The sequence below is a fragment of the Hyla sarda genome, chromosome 2, assembly GCF_029499605.1.
Source record: "Hyla sarda isolate aHylSar1 chromosome 2, aHylSar1.hap1, whole genome shotgun sequence".
Lineage (NCBI taxonomy): Eukaryota > Metazoa > Chordata > Amphibia > Anura > Hylidae > Hyla > Hyla sarda.
The window spans coordinates 247,569,835-247,591,999 of NC_079190.1; the positions used below are offsets into that span (position 1 = coordinate 247,569,835).

The 22,165-nt window shown below is 43.6% G+C and overlaps 1 protein-coding gene across 1 annotated transcript in view; it reads right to left on the reverse strand.

Moving 5' to 3' along the window:
• DOC2B (double C2 domain beta) overlaps window positions 1-21,675 on the reverse strand; it is a 740,104-nt gene extending 718,429 nt beyond the window's left edge. Inside the window, exon 1 of the mRNA XM_056556880.1 lies at window positions 21,135-21,675. Coding sequence (XP_056412855.1) covers window positions 21,135-21,471 — 337 coding nt within the window. The 5' untranslated portion in view covers window positions 21,472-21,675. The remainder of the gene's footprint in view (window positions 1-21,134) is intronic.
• Between the last annotated feature and the right edge of the window lie 490 nt (window positions 21,676-22,165).

Here is a 22,165-nt window from a genome sequence, read left to right on the forward strand (position 1 = left end):
TTTAGTATGTGATACCAGGGGGTGGAGGCTGGTGGTGGTTGTAATAATGGTACCAGGGGAATGAAGGGTACTGGAGGGTATAATAAGTGTCACGATTCGGCTTACAGGTAGTGGATCCTCTGTGTCAGCGAGGGATTGGCGTGGACCGTGCTGGTGGACCGGTTCTAAGAGGCTACTGGTGTTCACCAGAGCCCGCCGCAAAGCGGGATGGTCTTGCTGCGGCAGTAGCAACCAGGTCGTATACACTAGCAACGGCTCAACCTCGCTGACTGCTGAGAAGGCGTGGGACAGAAGGACTAGGCAGAGGCAAGGTCAGACGTAGCAGAAGGTCGGGGCAGGCGGCAAGGTTCGTAGTCAAGATGGATAGCAGGAGTTCAGGTAACACAGGCTTTGGACAACACTAAACGCTTTCACTGGCACAAGGCAACAAGATCCGGCAAGGGAGTGCAGGGGAAGTGATGTGATATAGCCAGGGAGCAGGTGGAAGCCAATTAAGCTAATTGGGCCAGGCACCAATCATTGGTGCACTGGCCCTTTAAGTCTCAGAGAGCTGGCGCGCGCGCGCCCTAGAGAGCGGAGCCGCGCGCGCCAGCACATGACAGCAGGGGACCGGGACGGGTAAGTGACTTGGGATGCGATTCGCGAGCGGGCGCGTCCCGCTGTGCGAATCGCATCCCCGACGGCCATGTCAGTGCAACGCTCCCGGTCAGCGGGACCGACCGGGGTGCTGCAGGGAGAGAGACGCCGTGAGCGCTCCGGGGAGGAGCAGGGACCCGGAGAGCTCGGCGTAACAGTACCCCCCCCTTAGGTCTCCCCCTTTTTTTGTCCGACAACTGCTTTACCTGGGACGAGTACACCGGGAAAGAATGGAGGGTTTCCTCAACGGCAGGCAGTAGAGCAGGAGTGGGAATGGGGAGGGAGGGCAGAGGGTGAAGCTTGGCACGGGGCAGGGTGACACCAGGACGGGGGCCATGAGGAGGCACTAAGGCTTGCCTGACGGGACTGGGAGGGGGGGAGAGGCATTTCTTGTGGCAAGCAGAGTCCCAGTTCTTGATCTCCCCGGTGGTCCAGTTAAGGGTGGGAGAATGAAGCTGGAGCCATGGCAGACCGAGGAGGACCTCAGAGGTGCAGTTGGGAAGGACGAAAAATGCAATCCTTTCGTGGTGGGGTCCAATGCACATTAAGAGGGGTTTTGTGCGGTAACGCACGGTGCAATCCAATCTAACTCCGTTGACCGCGGAAATGTAAAGCGGTTTGACGAGACGGGTCACCGGGATGCAGAACTTATTCACCAAAGACTCCAAAATGAAATTCCCAGAGGCACCAGAGTCCAAGCAGGCCACGGCTGAGAGGGAGGAATTGTCTGAAGGAGAAATCCGCACGGGCACCGTGTGACGTGGAGAAGCAGACTTTGAACCAAGAGACGCCACACCCACGTGAGCTGGGTGCGTGCGTGCGTTTCCCAGACGTGGAGGACGAATAGGGCAATCCACCAAGAAATGCTCGGTACTGGCACAGTACAGACAAAGATTTTCTTCCCTACGGCGATTCCTCTCTTCCTGGGTCAGGCGAGACCGATCCACTTGCATGGCCTCCTCGGCGGGAGGCCCAGGCGTAGATTGCAAAGGATGCTGTGGGAGAGGTGCCCAGAGATCTAAGTCTTTTTCCTGGCGGAGCTCCTGATGTCTCTCAGAAAAACGCATGTCAATGCGGGTGGCCAAATGGATAAGTTCTTGCAGGTTGGCAGGAATCTCTCGTGCGGCCAGCACATCCTTGATGCTACTGGATAGGCCTTTTTTAAAGGTCGCGCAGAGAGCCTCGTTATTCCATGATAATTCGGAAGCAAGAGTACGAAATTGGATGGCGTACTCGCCCACTGAAGAATTACCCTGGACCAGGTTCAGCAGGGCAGTCTCGGCAGAAGAAGCTCGGGCTGGTTCCTCGAAGACACTACGGACTTCAGCGAAGAAGGACTGGACTGTGGCTGTGGCAGGATCATTGCGGTCCCAGAGCGGTGTGGCCCAAGACAAGGCCTTTCCTGAAAGAAGGCTCACTACGAACGCCACCTTAGACCGTTCTGTAGGAAACAAGTCCGACAACATCTCCATATGCAGGGAACATTGAGACAGAAATCCACGGCAGAGTCTAGAGTCCCCATCAAATTTGTCCGGCAGGGACAAGCGGAGGCTAGGAGCGGCCACTCGCTGCGGAGGAGGTGCAGGAGCTGGCGGAGGAGATGGTTGCTGCTGTAGCAGAGGCAGAAGTTGCTGTAACGTGGCGGTCAACTGCGACAGCTGCTGTCCTTGTTGGGCAATTTGCTGCGATTGCTGAGCGACCACCGTGGTAAGGTCAGCGAGACTTGGCAGCGGCACCTCAGCGGGATCCATGGCCGGATCTACTGTCACGATTCGGCTTACAGGTAGTGGATCCTCTGTGTCAGCGAGGGATTGGCGTGGACTGTGCTGGTGGACCGGTTCTAAGAGGCTACTGGTGTTCACCAGAACCCGCCGCAAAGCGGGATGGTCTTGCTGCGGCAGTAGCAACCAGGTCGTATCCACTAGCAACGGCTCAACCTCACTGACTGCTGAGAAGGCGTGGGACAGAAGGACTAGGCAGAGGCAAGGTCAGACGTAGCAGAAGGTCGGGGCAGGCAGCAAGGTTCGTAGTCAAGATGGATAGCAGGAGTTCAGGTAACACAGGCTTTGGACAACACTAAACGCTTTCACTGGCACAAGGCAACAAGATCCGGCAAGGGAGTGCAGGGGAAGTGATGTGATATAGCCAGGGAGCAGGTGGAAGCCAATTAAGCTAATTGGGCCAGGCACCAATCATTGGTGCACTGGCCCTTTAAGTCTCAGAGAGCTGGCGCGCTCGCGCCCTAGAGAGCGGAGCCGCGCGCGCCAGCACATGACAGCAGGGGACCGGGACGGGTAAGTGACTTGGGATGCGATTCGCGAGCGGGCGCGTCCCGCTGTGCGAATCGCATCCCCGACGGCCATGTCAGTGCAGCGCTCCCGGTCAGTGGGACCGACCGGGGCGCTGCAGGGAGAGAGACGCCGTGAGCGCTCCGGGGAGGAGCAGGGACCCGGAGCGCTCGGCGTAACAATAAGTGATACCAGGGGAGTAAATGGATCTGAAGGTTATAGTGAGTAATACCAGAGGGTGCAGGAAGTTATAGTGAGCAATACCAAAGAAGTGGAAGCTACTGGAGGTTAAAGTGAGTGATACCAGAGGAATGGAAGGTTCTTGAAGTTAAAATAAGTGATACCAGGAGAGTGGAGAGTTCTGAAGGTTATAGTGAGTGATACCAAAGGAGTGGAAGCTGCTGGAGGGTATTATAAGTGATACCAGGGGAGTGGAGGGTTCTGGAGATTCTAGTGAGTAACATCATGGGAGTGGAGGGTGCTGAAGATTATAATGAATGGTACCAGAGGAGTAGATGATGCTGGTTGTTATGTGGCAGCCACCAACATGATTTTAGTTTTCTATGGAGTGCTATGCTAAGGAACCTTCCCCTTGCAAAGTCAACTGTTTCCTCAGGCTCACATAATAATAGGGTGAAGAAAAACATTTAAGCACTTTTCTAAAAGTTCAAAATAAGGTTAAAATGGCTAAAAATGTTCCATATCAACTACTGGAAAAATGATTTGTCCATGAACAGTGTATGCAGTGTATGTTAACTTACACTATTGTGTAAACATCTTCCTTTCTCTATGGGGGGTATTTATCAACAGATTCATGTGTTTTTTATTGCGTATGTTTGGCACATTTTATGGCGCAGTGTCTTTTTGCACCAAAGTTTGGCACATTCTCTCCACTGGCATTTTGTAAACTTTCTAGGATTGTGACAGCCCTGTGTATGATTTATGCAGTGGTCAGTAATTTATCGTTTGCGCCAATTGTATTGTGGCGCTAATTTGCCTGTTTTTGATGCATGTTTGACCCAAATAACCGCCAACAATATTCTGACATGGAAAACACACATACCAAAGGAAGAATATGATATAGGAAAGGCTTTCTGAAGTCAGAAATAGACAGCTCCCATATGTACAATAATATATCCATCTCCTGTGAGCTTCTAACATTGCTCTGGTCACAGCTATAGTTAGAATTTCCTCGTTTAGTTATAATGGCTGTGTGATGATAGACAGGGTTTTTACAGGTCCTTTACATCTTCTACTCTCCAAGTTTTTACAGATTAGCAAAAGCAAAGGTCAGATAGAAAGGAATTACACACAGACACATAGGGCTATTTCCACACATGCATTTAAACAAAAGCAAATTGTTATATAAGTGAATATATATTTTTAGAATTTTTAGGCGATGCGTTCTCATACTCTTACCAAGTGAAGCTATGTTCTCACTGATATATTCACATAACCGTATAGGTCAATGCTTCCTACTCACTTGTCCCATGCTGCTAGGAACATACTACTAATGACCATATGGATTATAGGCTGCTCTGTCTATGTGCAATATGCTTCAAAGCTCAATGTCTTCATGGGCTGCCAGGATTTGCTGATAGCAAAAAAATCTAGATAACTGTCCTAAGTTGTCCCTTCTGTTATTTTAGACAAGTGAATATTTGAATCCAATTCTTGATGCTATAGTAGCTTATCTGTCCACAAGCAAAGTTGTGTCATTTGGCTAATAGATGCCACTGGTGCATCTGCACAGGGCTAACCCATGGCAGGTCACATGCCAGGGCCCACATGCAGCCACTAGACAAGTTGTGCTTTCCTGCCTGTCTACTCTAATGCTATTTTCTATACCAATTTTCTTGAATGGAATTTAATGCTGTCAGAAACACAATTGCAGGTAGCATTGAGTGCTGTGTTCTGGTCTGTGACGTCACATCTGATGTCACATGCTCTTTGTGCTCTCTCCACCTCCATTCTGCCCAGACTGTCACCGCGGTGCTCCTCTCCAGACTTTCACAGTTTGCCTGCACTGTTACTGCTCTGCAGTTCTCCTCCTTCAGGGCTAAGATACAAAGTGATGTCATCCATGGACAGCTGGTGGGCTGTGAGTAGATGTAGGGGTCGGAGCATTATGATCTCTGTGCCTGAGGTTAAGCGTCAACATGGTGGCGTCTGAGGTACATGGGAAGTTTGAGGTAGTGCTTTTAAAGAAGCATGAATATCAGTGGCTGGTGCATGGGAAAAGCCACATAAAAAACATAGAAAGAAAGTGGTGCATCCATTCACTGGAGGTACATGGGCAGTTTGTTGGTTGCAGATGTGGGACAAATGCAGGCAAATTTGGCATCTGTGCATTGCAAGTAATGGAATGCTATTTGGGGGTGTACTGTAGAGCGGTAGTAAGCTTGGGGGTTCAGTGTTTGCATATGAGGAATGCTGGAATGTTTGTTATTGATGTATGGGTGCAGTGGTGGATCATGGATAACTGTTGAATGCTTGTTAAAGGAAAACTGTCACCTATTTTCTCCTGCACTATCCACCGGTATTGGTGGATAGTGCGGGAGACGCTGATTAAAACGAGTCCTACCTTGGTCTGATCCGCACCGCTGTTCGCCCGCACTTGTAGTTTTAATCTCTGTGTATATCCGGCTGTAACTGGCAAAGGTGGTGCTTCTGCGGGCTAACGGACACTGACGTCAGCGCCGCTCATGAATATTCATGAGCGGCCCGCAGAAGCCCCGCCTTTGCCAGTTACAGCTGGATATACACAGAGATTAAAACTACAATTGCGGGCGAATGGTGGCGCGGATCAGACCAAGGTAGGGCTCGTTTTAATCAGCGTCACCCGCACTATCCACCAGTACATGTGGATAGTGCGGGAGAAAAGTTTTCCTTTAAGCTATGTGCACGCAGACAAAAATCTGACCCTTGTGCAGCACTATGCCTTGGCCTTCTCTGAGCTATGATCATCTCGGGGGAGGGGTGCAAGGCCTGAAGTTCCTTTTGTTTTCCATGAAAGCTCCAGAGCAGAATGGTGGCATGTTACTTGTTTTTCACATGGTTTCAGTCTCCTATTGAAATATGTGGGAAACTGTGTGGTTTTTGATGCAGGAGTATATGTAGTGCACTGAAGGTACATAGGCAAGTACATTTCTAAATCACTTCTATTAAAAAATCTTAATCCTTCCAGTACTTTTTAGGGGCTGTATGCAAAAGATAAATCCAAAAAAAGAAATGCATTTCCTCTGATGACATGATCACAGTGCTCTCTGCTGACCTCTGCTGTCCATTTTAGGAACTGTCCAGAGCAGCATATGTTTGCTATGGGGATTTTCTCCTGCTCTGGACAGTTCCTGAAATGAACAGCAGAAAAAAGTGATTAGAAAAATAGTTTAAATAAATGTGAATAAGCCCATTCCCCAATAAAAAAAAGTGTTATTATTATTAGAAGGTGGAGGGAAAAAAATGCAAAAATGAAAATTCTTGCGTCCTCAAGAGGTTAAGGGGTTAGTATTGCAGTTGCTGTAGCAGACACAGACCATGCTCAAGCAGCTTTTTCTAATCCTGGTTAAAGGAGTACTCCGGAGCGCTGGTACTTAAAAAAAAAGTTTACCTCATCTGACAGCTCTTTTAAAGAACTTTCCAACGATACCTCATGTGTCAAATTTGGCCCAGCCATTCTCTTGTAGTTGGAACCTGTAGAAGTAAGCAGCCATGTCGTAAAGACTACATTTACCATGACTCCCTGCGCCAGCTGCTGCTCTCTCCCCCTCCTCTCCCCCCCAGGAACTTATAATAAATTATAATAAAGTTCCTTCCCTCCTTCCATGTGCCCACTAGTGTGCCACAGCTGGAGGCACCCTGGTTGGGAAACACTGCGCTAGCGGTGTCACAAGAATCCCTCCCATCCCTACCATCATCGCTAGCGGGGTTGCGCGCGGCTAATGTAGTACTGCGCAGGTGCAGCACTATGCAAATAGCGTAGGGCTAACGTAGGCAGCGATAGGAGCCTAGCGTTAGCCCTACACTATTTGCGTAGTACTGCGCATGCGCAGAATACATTAACTTTGGGGGAGTAGCCGACTCTGGGCTGGGAGGCCGGCACAGCCCGCAGTGACTCATGGGAGCTATGAGTCACCGGGCTAAGATGGCGCCGGTGCTGAAGAAACAGCGGTCAAGCGTCATAGATTGAAGAAAAAGGAGCCAGCTTCCGTTAGAAGGAGAAGTGCGGGAGAAGAGCAGGAAAAGAGTGATATGGATAAGGTAAGTAATTTACAATGTTATATAACTTTGCTTTAGGGTTAGTTTACCATAAAAAAAAACCTAGCATCGGAGTACTCCTTTAACCTATTTCATTGTCTAAAAAGGAAACAATTCCTTTATTATTAAACTCTACTTGGAAATTATGATTTGTCATAAAACTTCTAAACAGAAGGAACATAAACAAACCACTATTTGCTCAATATATATATTAATATATTAATAGCTTAGCCAGGCTGATGGTACTGGGGACAAGGGTAGCAAGTAGAAAAATGATACACTAGTAAATGTGCCCTTTGACATTGTAATAACGTATGGTCACGCTCTATTGATTTCATGCTGTACACCTAATGATACACACCGACCGACCTCAACAGACCTCAGGAAATATCTGTAGTCATTTGTAATAAAGTAGTGTTTCTCAATTACAAGTAACATTCAGCTTAGTTGACAGTCCAAGATTTATAGGCTGCTTGATGTGATTAATTAAACTATAGGAGTGTTGGCTCTGGAAGCTGAAAGATGACCTGTAAATGTCACACTTTTTATTATTCCATGCTTAAATACCCATAGAAAGCACATAATAGTAATGTCTTGTTAAGAGGTTATCCAGGAATGCAAAAACAAAGCTGATTTCTTCCAAAAACAGCACCACACCTTTCCTCAGGTTGTGTGTGGTATTACAACTTGGCTCCATTCACTTCAATGGAACTGAGCAGCAATACCACACACAACCTGAACACAGGTGTTGGGCTGTTTTTAGAAGATATTAGCTCTGGTTTTATAAGCTTGAATTACCACTTTAAAGGGTACCTCTCATCAAAAAAAAACTTTTGATATATTATAGATTAATGTATGCAGAATAACTTTTCAATTGCATGTTATTAAAAAATATGCTTCTTTCTATTTAATTTTCCACTTTGAAGAAATGACCACTAGGGGTCTCCCTACCAGTCCTGGCAGCAAGCATTTCAGACTCATGCTGGAGTCCTAAACACTACGAGCTGCCAGTCTGCTTTGTTCACAAAGGAGAACACTCAGAGCTGCCAGCCTGCTTTGTTAACAGACTGTTTGGCTGTGAACAAAGCAGGCTGGCAGCTCTGAGTGTTTAGGACTCCAGCATGAGTCAGATATGCTTGCTGACAGGACTGATCGGGAAAAATACAATAGAAAGAAGCATATTTTTCATTAACATGCTATTGGAAAGTTATTCAACATTCATTAATCTAAAATATATCAAAAGTTTATTTGATGAGAGGTACCCTTTAAGCATAGTAAGTAAGGTCCATACCTGGCAGGGCTCTTGGTTTTTTGTTGAAAATGTGGAATCCCCAACTGCTGGGCCAATATATTGATACACTGTATCAGACGTCATAGAGTCTTAAATATTCAACTAGCAGCACATCTAAAGGGCTTTTTGCGTCACACTTTGGCTGTATCAAATTTGAGTACCGTATATACTCAAGTATAAGCCGAGTTTTTCAGCACGATTTTTCGTGCTGAAAATGCCCACCTCGGCTTATACTCGAGTGAACTCTCCGCCTGTCAATCCCTTCTCAGTGGTCTTCAACCTGCAAACCTCCAGATGTTGCAAAACTACAACTCCCAGCATGTCCGCACAGCCATTGGCTGTCCGGGCATGCTGGGAGTTGTAGTTTTGAAACCTCTGGAGGTCCGCAGGTTGAAGACCACTGCAGCCTTCGTCATCATCCAGACCCCCCTTTAGTTTTCTACTCACCTCCCCTCGGTGGGAAGGAGGGCCGAGCTGGTCTGTGTCATCTATGCTGCAGGGACCGTCCGGTGGGGATGGTTAGCCGTTCCAGGCTGTCCATTTTCACCGGGGGGGGGGGGGCCTCTTCTCCACGCTCCGGGCCTGCCCTGGACTAGTGACGTTGCCTTGATGAGGACGCACAGGGATGTTCATGTGCGTCCCTGTGCGTCGTTGTCAAGGCAACGTCACTAGTCCGGGGCCGGAGCGCGGAGAAGAGGGCCCCCTCGGTGAAAATGGACAGCCTGGAACAACTAACCCTCCCCACCGGACGATCCCTGCAGCATAGATGGCCCGGACCAGCTCACCCTTCCTTCCCTCCGAGGGGAAGTGAGTAGAAAACTAAAGGGGGGGTCTGGATGATGACGAAGGCTGCAGTGGTCTTTAACCTGCGGACCTCCAGAGGTTTCAAAACTACAACTCCCAGCATGCCTGGACAGCCGATGGCTGTCCGGACATGCTGGGAGTTGTAGTTTTGCAACATCTGGAGGTCCGCAGGTTGAAGACCACTGATGACGGGATTGACAGGCGGTGATGATGAACGGGGATGATGTATTTTCCACCCTAGGCTTATAGTCGAGTCATATATTCAGGCCGGCTTATACTCGAGTATATACGGTACATTTCAGGATACAGTCAAAAAGGTACTCCGACATATACCACAGCTTGACTGTGCCAAAAAGCATGGTTGTCTGCTATTTTGTGACCCTATGTATACCACAAGTAAACTATGTATAGATGTCTATCTTCAGTGTACAGCAAAATAATGTGAACAGCAACTATGTGAATATTCCTACATAAACCTGTAGATTCTCCCATAATAGGTCAATGTATAGGGACTGGGAGGTACAATGAAGTGTGTAGATAAGATGAAGAATTACATTCGAAGTTAGAAAGACAGTTGTTTCAAAATGATTCACTTACAGTCACCTATATAACATTTATGTATTTACTACTAGCCATAATTCAACCTGCAAATGAAATATTGTTTGTTTTTATAATTTTTTATTTTAAAAACATCCATAGAGTAACTATTATCCAAACAAATCACGTTAGTATTTAAAGTTAGTCAGTGATAGTGTGTCTGTGCTACACGTGGGGCATTATTGGGTTTATGCCAGGAAAGAAGAGAAAGTGGGGGTTTATGTTATATATAACAATACACAAAGATCTATTTCAACTATGTACTACAAAGAAATGCACCAGGCTTATTTCTGAAAATATTGTGGGATGAGGGATAAAGTATACTTTCTGTGTAATATCTTAACAGATGGGTTTCCTATAATACCTAATACTTAACATTTTGTAAATGTCAGAGGTATTGCCAGATCTTAGCATTAAAAGATGCACTGTGTTTGGCATTCTAGAGTGTTTACAATACAGACCTAATGCATATACCTTGCCCAATTCTCTTCTGTTGACCTTTTAGGGTTTGTTAGTTATACCGGCTCATAATGACCTTGTTTCATGTTTCTTCCACATACTTAACCCCTTAATGATGCAGGCTATTTACGTTTTTGCATTCTAATTTTTTCCTCATCACCTTCTAAAAATCATAACGCTTTCAATTTTGCACCTAAAAATCCAAATTACGGCTGATTTTTTTGCGCCACCAATTCTACTTGGTTGTAACAATGGTCATTTTGCCCAAAAATCCACGGCGAAATGTAAAAAAAAATCATTGTGCGACAAAATTATGAAGAAAAAATGCCATTTTGTAACTTTTGGGGGCTCCCGTTTCTACGCAGTGCACTTTTCGGTAAAAAATAACACCTTATCTTTATTCTGTAGGTCCATATGATTATAATATCCTACTTATACAGGTTTGATTTTGTCGTACTTCTGTAAAAAATCATAACTACATGCAGAAAAATGTATATGTTTAAAAATGTCCTCTTCTGACCCCTATAACTTTTTTATTTTTCCGCGTACAGGGTGTTATGAGGGCTCATTTTTTGTGCCGTGTCTGACGTTTTTATTGTTATCATTTTTGTTTTGATTGGACTTTTTGATTGCTTTTTATTCCCTTTTTTATGGTATAAAAAGTGACCAAAAATACGCTATTTTGGACTTTGGAATTTTTTTGAGCATACGCCATAGACCGTGTGGTTTAATTAACAATATATTTTTATAGTTCGTGTGGCAATACCACATATGTTTATTTTTATTTACACTGTTTTATTTTTTTATTGGGAAAAGGGGGGTGATTCTGACTTTTATTATGGAAGGGGTTAAATGATCTTTATTAACATTTTATTTTCACTTATTTTTTAAGTGCTATAGCTCCCATGGGAAGCTATAACACTGCACACACTGATCTTATACTCTGATCACTGTTATCGCTGCTTGACTGCTCCTGCCTGGATCTCAGGCACGAAGCAGTCATTCGGCGATCGGACAGTGAGGAGGCAGGTAGGGATCCTCCAGCTGTCATGCAAGCTGTTCGGGACCCGAACAGCTCCAATGAGTTAACCGGCAACTTTTACTTTCACTTTAGACAAGGCGATCAACTTTGATCGCTGCGTCTGAAGGATCAATAATGGGCATCACGGTGATGTCCGGTATTAGCCACGGGTCTCGGCCGTTGATGGCCGCAGGGACCGACACGATATTATGCGGGGTCAGCGTGTGACCCCGCGTTCTATTGTGGGAGCCCGCTCATGACGTATGCGTACGTCATATAGCGGGAAGGGGGTTAAAGGGGTACACCGGTGAAAAACTTTTTTTAAATTTTTTTTTATCAAATGATGCCAGAAAGTTAAACAGATTTGTAAATTACTTCTATTAAAAATTCTTAATCCTTCCAGTACTTATTAGCAGCTGTATACTACAGAGAAAACATTTTTCTTTTGGGATTTCTTTTCTGTCTGACCACAGTGCTCTCTACTGATACCTCTGTCCATGTCATGAACTTTCCAGAGCAAGAGAAAATCCTCATAGCAAACATATGCTGCTCTGGACAGTTTCTGATATGGACAGAGGTGTCAGCAGAGAGCACTGTGGTTAGACAGAAAAGAAATCCCAATTTCCTCTGTATTATACAGCCACAAATAAGTACTGGAAGGATTAAGAATTTTTAATAGAAGTAATTTACAAATCTGTTTAACTTTCTGGCACCAGTTGATTTAAAAAAAAGTTTTCCACCGTAGTGCCCCTTTAATGTTTGCACTGCAATACAATATGATGTCTTAAAGGCAAGCTGAAAACCTATGTTGTGCCCTGTGCATAGTTTCTAGCCTCATCACAGCTACTATGTGGCCACACATAGACACATAGTGGGACATTTATCATTAGGTGACTATTGTAGACACAGATCTACCCTTTACACTGCTTGCCTAATTTACACTCCTGCTCAAAATTTACTAAAGTTGTGCATTCCTTTGATATATTTTGTACAAATATAGAAACGCCCCCCTCACTCTACCTACCGTGCACTCCTTCTCTACCTCACACTTCACAGAGCTGTGGCATTTTCCCGCTGTACACTGTTCACATAGCTAGTATAGCTAGTGCCGGAGCAGCAGTGTGTGCTGATCAAAACTCTTCACAATAGTAAAATCATAAATCTTTATAAAGTACACAGAGGGGGAGATTCTCAAAGAATTTTGCCACGGTTTACACTGTTCATCTCAGTTTTGTAAAAGTGGGCGTGTCCACGTATATTGTTTGCTTTACATGATATTTTCAAAGGGTTTTTGATGTGTAGAAATCACAGAAATGGTTGTAGTTTTATTGTTTTTGTTTTCTTCTCATTTTAGATACGTGATGCGGAAGACTACGTCAGATTCGGCGGATTGCGATGATGAACGTGTTTTTTTTAAATGTCAATTAAAGGGTTAACAAGGGCTGTGGGGAGTATTTTTTTTAATAAAACTTTTTTTTCAATGTGTTGTGTTTTTTATAATTGAATTTTCAGGCTTAGTAGTGTAAGCCGTCTTGTAGACAGAATCCATTACTAAGTCGAGGCTTAGTGTTAGCCCCAAAATCAGTTAGCACTAACCCCCAATTATTACCCCGATACCACAGGGGTGCTGGGTAGATCCAGTACCAACAGGCCTGGAGCATCAAAAATGGCCTTCCTGGGCCTAGGCGGTAAAAGGCTGGCATTATTTAGGGCATGTTCCCACGTGCCGTATTTTGCTGCGTATTTGCTGCTGTGTATTTTCTTTCCCATTGAAGTTCGATGGGAAAGAAAATACGCAGCAGCAAATACGCAGCAAAATACGGCATGTGGGAACGTACCCCTAGGCTGGGGAGGGCCAGTAACAACGGTCCTCGCCCACCATCTGGCTGATAATGAAAAAATGGGGGAACCACACCCTTTTTAAATTTATTTACGTAAAAGAAAAGAACGCATAGGGTTTCCCCTATTTTCAGTATAAGCAAGATACCAACCAAGCAGCAACATCCTGACGTTACCAGGGTGGGCTAGGACTATTGTTACTGGCCCTCCCCAGCCTAAATAATGCCAGCCTGTTACCACCTAGGCCCAGGAGCGTCAATTTTTATGCAACGGGCCTGTTGGTACCGGCTCTTCCCGGCACCCCTGTGGTGGTGGGTACCGGGGTAATAATTGAGGGTAAGCGTTAGCTGATTTTGGGCTAACGCTAAGCCCTGGCTTAGTAAGGGATTCCGTCTATAACACAGCTTCCACTACTAAGTCTGAAAATTCTATTATAAAACACACAACACATTGAAAAAAATAATTTCTTTAAAAAAGCCCCAAAGCCTTTGCTAACCATTTTATTGAAATGTAAAAAACGCTGGTCATTGTCACATTTCACCGAATCTGACGTAGTCCTCTTCATTCAGGTATCTGAAATGAGAGGAAGAGAAAAACAAGAAATATGGGTTAGCACATTTTTTGCGCTCTCCCCTGGGGAGAGCGCACATAATGCAGCCTGTTCATAAACAGGGAGCCTCCAATCGTTGCTAAACTACAACTCCCATCATGGGGGCTGTAGCTAAGCAACAGCTGGATTCTCCCTGTTTGGGAACACCCTGCCAGAAAGGCTCTGTTTCCATTATGCAAAACGCATAATGAGAACAGAGTCAGGCCTGGACTGTGTAGCTCTGCCCTTGGACTACTACTCCCATCATAGAACAGAGTTTGTCCCATGATGGGAGTAGTTGTAGTACCGCAGCACTGAGGGATGGCACTTGCACATCCCCCGGCTGCGGGACTTTTAGGACTACTACTCCCATCATGGACAGACTCCATCCATGATGGGAGTTATAGTCCAGGGCTGAGGTGCAGATCGCAGCAGGTCATTCTGCTGAGACCCGCTGTGATCCGCATTTATTAAGTTAACAAGCCAGCAGCACATGCGGCTACACTGCCCTGCCCACCGGCTCCTGTATACACTGCTCATAATTCATAATTGCCGCCACCGGCAGACAGGAGCTCTGATTGGTGAATAACTATTCACCAATCAGAGCTCCTGTCTTCTGGGCAGGGATTATGAAATGTGACAGTGTATACAGAAGTCGGCGGGTAGCGTAGTGTAGCCGCATGTGCCGCCGGCTTTTACAGTTAATAAATGCAGATCACAGTGGGTCTCTGGAGAATGACCCGGTGCAATCTGCCCCTCAGCCCCTGGACTATAAATCCCATCATGGGCAGAGTCTGTCCGTGATGGGAGTAGTAGTTCTAACTGTCCCAAAATAGTCCTGCAGCCTTGGGGATCTGCAAGTGTCAGCGCTGCGGTACTACAACTACTCCCAAAATGGGACAGACTCTGTCCCATGATGGGAGTAGTTGTACTTTAGCAATGTTGAGGGATGGCTCCTGCATCCCCCGGCTGTCTCATTAGAACACTTTCCTATGTGTCCTTTTTGATGGTGTATTTTTGCGTTAAAAAAGATGTATTTGCGCAAAGAAATTTGTCTAAACAAAAAAACACACATGATAAATTAATATCCACTGTAGTATGCATTCCACAATACACACAAAAATAGAGTACTTGCTTTTTGCTCTATCAAAAGAGACGCACATAAAAGACGCAATGAACGTCACAGATTTTTTCTCAAAGGAATACACAAGAAAAGGTAGACTGCTGTAAGTACTGTATATTGGTAGAGACTAGAGGCTCGGGGATATCTAGAAAAAATCTTAGATACTGCATTGAATCGTGCATTTCATCAAGACGGACACAGTCTTCTCTTCAAAAGAAGGAAAAAGTAAAAAAAAAAATTACAATGTGAACCACCCTGATTTTCATTTTCCTTTTAAATTCAGTCCGTTAGAAAAAATAATAAGATCTGCTATCAATAGAAACTGGCCACTCATAGCATTCAGAACCTCTCATAGCGTTCAGGCGCTGTAAAAATCTGAAGGCTGTGGTTACCAACAGCAACTTCCAATCTAAATCTAAAAATATAGAGTGGCTATCGTGAACCGGCTCCATAGGAAATCATAAGTGCGGGTCCTGCATTTGGTGTCCGCATATGAAGTTAGGAAAAACAGCATACATAGGAGGAGAAGAAATTCACCTAAAAAATGTCATTACATGTAGAACTCAATGGGTTGTTTATGCCATTATGTGCACCTGCGGCCGGTTCTACATAGGCAGCACAAAACGTTATCTCTACACGAGATTTAGGGAATACGTATATTCCGATCGCTCTAAAAAAGGCGCTCCACGCATTATTGAACATCTGAATATAGTGCATGAAGGCAACTGCAATAATCTACTCTTTCAAGGTCTGGAAGTTATATTAAATAAAGAAAATTAAGATAAAAGAAAAATTTTGCTTCAGACAGAGGCTAAATGGATTATTAAATTAAATGCATCTGGGAATCTAGGACTTCATGAAAGAGTGGATTATAGTCTCTTTTTATAATTCGTGTTTTGATTAATGCTTCAGCCTGGTTTTTAATGCACATTTGTTTCACCATGTAATTAATGTACACCTGTGCCGGATGTGTCACTGAGAGGTGTTACTTATTTTAGTGACGTGAGTCCGGAACAGGTTGGGTCTGACAAAGCGTGCAAGTGCACGCGCAACAGCTGAGACCCAGTTCATGGCTGACAAGCTGCGTCCCTGAAAGACCGTCCGAGCGCACCCCTGTATATGCACCATTGAAAATAAAGAAGTTTTTGTACAGCATCCCTGTGAGTGACTTCCCTTACTTCTATCTTCATATTGCATTAAGAAGACTTGTATTCGTGGGGCAAGGAACCCGAGGGGTAGCTGAACACTCCAGCATGAGAGACACTGCTTGATTTCCACCACACGTGAACTTTATGTATATGCACGAAAAGACTTAAGAGGGAAGAATAGGGGTAGTAGTGCCGACCATCTGTTTTGCTTCAGTGTGCTTTCACTGTATATTGGTAGATTGGCCACGCCAATTACATAAGTTGCAAGCATCCATATTTAACCAAAATTGTAACATGTTATATTTCATGCTCATTGTATCTGTAATTATTATGAAGAAGATATGCTTATGATTTTGGGGAGAATGGGGTGTCATTACTTTATACAGTATACTTAAAATAATCTGCCAGGTAGACCACCCAATCTAATAGTATTGGCATGTTTAGTAAGCCTCTAGTGCACTACATGTAAATGTGTGCAGGGCCGTCTCCACCTATAGGCAAAATAGGCAGCAGCCTAGAGCCCCTTCTTGATGGGGGCGCCGCTCTGTCCACTGCAAGAAAGCTATTGCACACTGTCTCCAGGTCCTGTATTAATGTGATTACATGAGGAGAAGGTTAGTTTGTTAATGTGTCACCCTGTAGTAAGGTGGGGCGTGTAAAAGGGCAGAGCCAATGGGCTGAGTCAAGGGGGTGGCAGAATTAGCTTTTGCCTAGGGTTGCAAAAATCCTTGCGCCAGTCCTGAATGTGTGGCTGGTCCCTTGTAAAAATATCTATTTACAATAGAGACCCTGTAGCTCAGTGGTCTCAAACTGTGGCCCTCCTGATGTTGCAAAACTGCAACTCCCAGCATGCCCGGACTGCTGTTGGCTGCAGCACACGGCTGTCCAGGCATACGGGGAGTTGACGTTTTGCAACCTCTGGAGGGCCACAGTTTGAGACCACTGCTGTAGCTTTATGGAGTTGCTCATTCTCAGAAAAGTTTTAGTAGCCATGTTTTTGGACTCTTCTTTGATAATATAGAAACTTCTCTGAGACAGATTTAGTTTTCTGATTCAGCTTTCTGTGAAATCTAGATTAAAAAAACATGAAAACTTATATAAAATCGTAGGAAGCATTTGGTCATCACTATTGGTGCTATAGTTCAGCCATGTATGAAGTATAAAAGCTCAAGCACATGACAATTCTACGTGTTTATGATACATTTCTCATTACATATAGCATATTATGGGATCATACTGTTAAAATATGTGTCTCAAATTCTTCCAATTGGGGTTTTGTTTTTACTAAGTATTGTGGAGACATTGGGGGAGATTTATCAAAACCTGTGCAGAGGAAAACTTGCCCAGTTGCCCATAGCAACCAATCAGCTTGCTTCTTTCATTTTTATGAAGGCCTGTGAAAAATGAAAGAAGCGATCTGATTGGTTGCTATGGGCAACTGGGCAAGTTTTCCTCTGCACAGGTTTTGATAAATCTCCCCCATTATCCTCTACAAGCAGAGAGAAAATGGCCCCACATAAAGGCAACACATGGTCCCACACAAAGCACTTACAGATATCTTATACAGATGCACGCTGTGTACTCTATGGGGGAGATTTATCAAAACCTGTGCAAAGGAAAAGTTGCCCAGTTGCCCATAGCAACCAATCAGATTGCTTCTTTCATTTTGCAGAGGCCTTGTTAAAAATGAAACAAGTGAGCTGATTGGTTGCTATGGGCAACTGGGCAACTTTTCCTCTGGACAGTTTTTGCTAAATCTCCCCTTATGAGCTCTGATGGGCAATTGCTATTAGACATAGTTTGTATGGTTGTAGACTGCCTTCATTTTTGTGGAACTTAAAAAACAAACTATGGCCAGCATTTATCGTGTTATTGTGTTTACACTTTTTTTTCATCTATATTTGGCGCTATTATGGTGAAAATGTCCTTTTTTTGCACCTTTTGGTTTACACATTTCTGCTGATTTTGAGTTGCAATCCACTGATTTTGGCAATATGTGTGATATGGACGGATTTTATGAACTACGCCTTTTTGTGAAAAGGCGCAAACCACAAAAAGGCGCAAAACCGCCAAAAACTTACACCAGCCCAGACTTAGTTTTTTGGTGTATGTGAAGAGTGAAATTTCTGAAAATGTGACCTGCACAAAATTTATCAAATGCTCTGCGACCATTTAATAAATTTGGTGCTCCTACTCATTACCAGCACACACAAAAAAGGTGTAGAAAAATGCTTCACTTACACCTACAATGATAAATGCTTCACTTACACCTACAATGATAAATGCCGGCCTATGTGTTTGACCTTTTGACTAAGATTATATCTAGTGCTAATAAAAACTTTTTAGGGTGTCCAATAAGAGAAACCACCAATAAGCAGGAAACTAGGAGGTAAGAGGCCCAAACCATTACTTTTTTTATGAGAAAATGGATGAATTAGCGAAGTCTAGGTTTAGGAAAAAAAGCTCATTACAAAGCACTTCTAAACCTCAAAACCACATTACATAAGACACATGTACAATTTCCTGACAACAAGATAAATGTTTTTGCTTTTAAAAGATGTTCCAAAACATCTTCATAATACCACCTCTTTAAGCAGCTCATCCCATTATCCAGACCAGATTTTATGTGACGCATTTTCAATCCATCATACATTATGTATTATGGCCGTTTTCTTTTTAGAAGACCCCGATTTAAGTCCTATTTTTGCAAAATTGGTCTTCCTGAAGAGGTTTCAATGAATGTATTGGTAGGAGAAAGTGTAACCAGAATATTTTCTTTTATTGTATTGAAACATGCCCTGGAGTTAAGAAGAAGTGATCATCTAATCCTAGGCCAAAACCACTGTCAGTTAGCTAAAGAGTTTATCATTTATGTTGTTTCTTGTACAACTGTTGCATCCTTTAATAGTTGTATATGTGATGTACCGGTATATAGTCAAACAGAAGGACTACAAGCACATTACATTAAGGATGTACTTAGCAGTTACATTTGGGCAATGTTCACAACATGATTTCTACAAGTTATTATCCTAAACCAGGATTAACCTAGTGGAGTAGTGGCAAATCATTAGATTGAACTGACAACTGACTGTTTACCTGGCATGTTCAAGAATACAAAAAGTAATTTCTGTTCAGACTAAAAAAAAAAAAAAAAAAAAAAAAAAAAAAGTGCAGTGATTCTCTTCTTCACAAAAGATAATGGTAAATGAAATTGAAAAGAAAATATACATCCTTTCATCTCCAAGCTGTAGATGTGGCTCAGCTGTTAGGAGCCTGCAGGTAATAACAGATCTATGAGTTGCAAATACAAATCGTGCCATCTACACAAGCCATCCCTCGTAATCATGGATGATAGAATCGAGAGAAAAAATGCAGTTAGACGCTTCCTAAAGTGTGCTGGTGGATGCTATTTATTGACACAGGATGCATCCTGTTACAAAGGCAAGTAATCCACTTTTAGGATTATATCATTACAAGCAATTGGACTAATGTAACATATGCCCGTTCTGATATTGCTCCAAAAATAAACTGACTTATTTCCAAATTCGAGCTGTCCTATTAGGCATCCTCTGAGGTGAGGGTGTTTGAAGCTATGTCTTCCCATCAATAAAAGAAAGATTAATCTTGCATGTAGGATTTTCATGGGGTAGAGCAGAAAGCCTCCAGAGATGAATTACATTACCGGCCTGGAGATCCCCATCATATGATTGGATCACTGAATGAGGCATGTATTCTGGCCTAACAGGGGCTTATAGGGGCAGTTTAACACAGGTTTCCCATAAATCTGTTATAAATTCAAAGAGACCTTCTGACAGAATAACAGATAATTAGATATTTAGGGGCATCAGAAATCCATATATATATATATATATATATATATATATATATATATATATGTACACACAGAAAGTTTAATACTGCAGGGCCTCATTCTAGATCATGGCAAATCAGTGTAGAAAGCTAATAAATCGTTGTCCTGTGTTCAAATCCTCTATGACTTTATTTTCCGTAGAATGTAGAATTTGTACGTTTTCTTGTTAAAAGTTGTTTTTAATTGTTTGCTGTCGATACAGAATGATACACAGACTATTTGAATTTTGCCATTGATGACAATTGTCCTAGCTAGCTATTATATCCACAGCATTTGTCATGAAGCTGTTCATACATAAATATCACTGCACAGTCCTGAAGTGAACACTTGGCAGATGCTATGTCAGGTTGAGCATCCCCAGAAATGGTTTTCTGCCTGAGACTTTGTCTATTCTTCCTCCTAAACCAATCTATGAATCCTAATAACATGGCCTGGATAACAACATCTGTAGGAATTATATTCAACAGTTGCTGACACAGAAACCTCGCTCTATTGCTTTAACAATAGAAGGCGGATATTGCTCTATATCACGGCAGAGCTGTTTTATAAGAAGCAGGCAGGCACCTTTAACTGATCAGCAGGGTTAAAGCAGCTGTGATTTGACATTGAATGAAAAGCTCCACTCAGCCAGGCAAAATAAAATGCATCCTCCTTCTTAACTCAGCACTAGGCACTGTGCGCAGCACTAGCCAGCAACTGGTGGCTTTTTACAAAAGACATTCATCTCAGGTTGACTGCAATATTCTTAATAAGATTGTTAAAGACATACAGTAAATACAACTCAATGAACTTTTTCCCTGAACCAGGTTCCTATAAAGAACCTCAACCATCAAAGTCAACATTATTTACCTAATAGGAAGGCCGGTGGTCCATACAATGCAAATAAACATAACATATGAAATAACTGGACCAACGTCTCGATTATACCTTACAGCTCAATACATACAACTTTCCTCAGAGCTTTATTATTATTATCGTTCCTTGGCCTGATCACACATGTAAAATTCTGTGTGTACCTGTTTATAAATTGCAATAAAGTACTACTACTACAACTACTTCCTTAGTAATCGATCTAGCTTCAGAATTTACACTTCTATATCAAGCCATGTTCATGAATGCAGAGCAAGTTATTCCTTGTGAGATCCCCCACGTGACTTGCCAATGGCAATGCCTGTCAATCAACATAGTCAGATAGTAGTCATGCAACTTACTGCAGTCATCGGAATCATATCCATCCAGGTCCACTTCCTCTTCATGTTTAGAAGGTAGTATGGTGTTGGCCGCTGTTGTAGAAGCTGCTCCATATGCCCCAAATAATTTGTCCACATCTTCCTCTTCCTCTTTAGAACTTTCCGATGGGCTAACAGATGGTTGGCTCACGTTAGATTTTAGGGAGTTACTACGGGTGACGGTGGTGGGGATTCCACGAGGAAAACGGGGAAAATAGTCAGATATTTGTTTGATCGGCTTGATGGGACCTGGGCACACATCAATGGCCATATGCTCCTGGATGCTTATGGTCATTTTCTCTCCTTTTCGGTATGTCATGCATGCGATTCTGTTCCAAAACCCAAACCAGAGAATGGATTGCAGAAAGAGAGTGGTTTATTGAAGTTCAACTACATAAAGAAGCAAATATTTTCCTTGGAAAAGAAGAGGAGAGATGCTGCTGCAGGTTATGTTGTTCGCTCGCTTGGACTTTCAGACACCTTTTACATAGTGTCTGTAGCTTTCTGCAGCCACAAGCGATCCTTATCCTCCCAGTGCCTGCTAATCCTAAGTGTAAGGGAGAAAGAACTGACAGGCAGGAGGGGGTGTGTATTGGGTGATGTCACTTGTTAGCAACCAAGCAAAATACAGGAAGCAAAGGAATGAGGGATGGGTCAGGTGCACTCGGCAGCTCTGTACCTTGCAGCCTGCCAGCATCATGATGAGGATCACTGACTGTCAAAATTAGGGACTTCACAAAAAATGACATTTCTGGATCCTTAAACAGTTATTCAGCCGAAAGAAATAAGTGTAGAAGCTGCTGATGCGTTTCACACCACTCTGCCTTAGCTTTTACTCAACAGCTGTAGCAATCCTCAAGCCACAGGAGGAACAGTTCTGCTGCTCATAGGGTTAATACTATGCCTCACAACTTTCATGCACAGCATGTTAATCGTTCTCTATTATGGATGAAATGCAATATAAGAAAGAACTGATCGAGAAATGCTAGCATCAGAATAGTATGTTTTTTTAG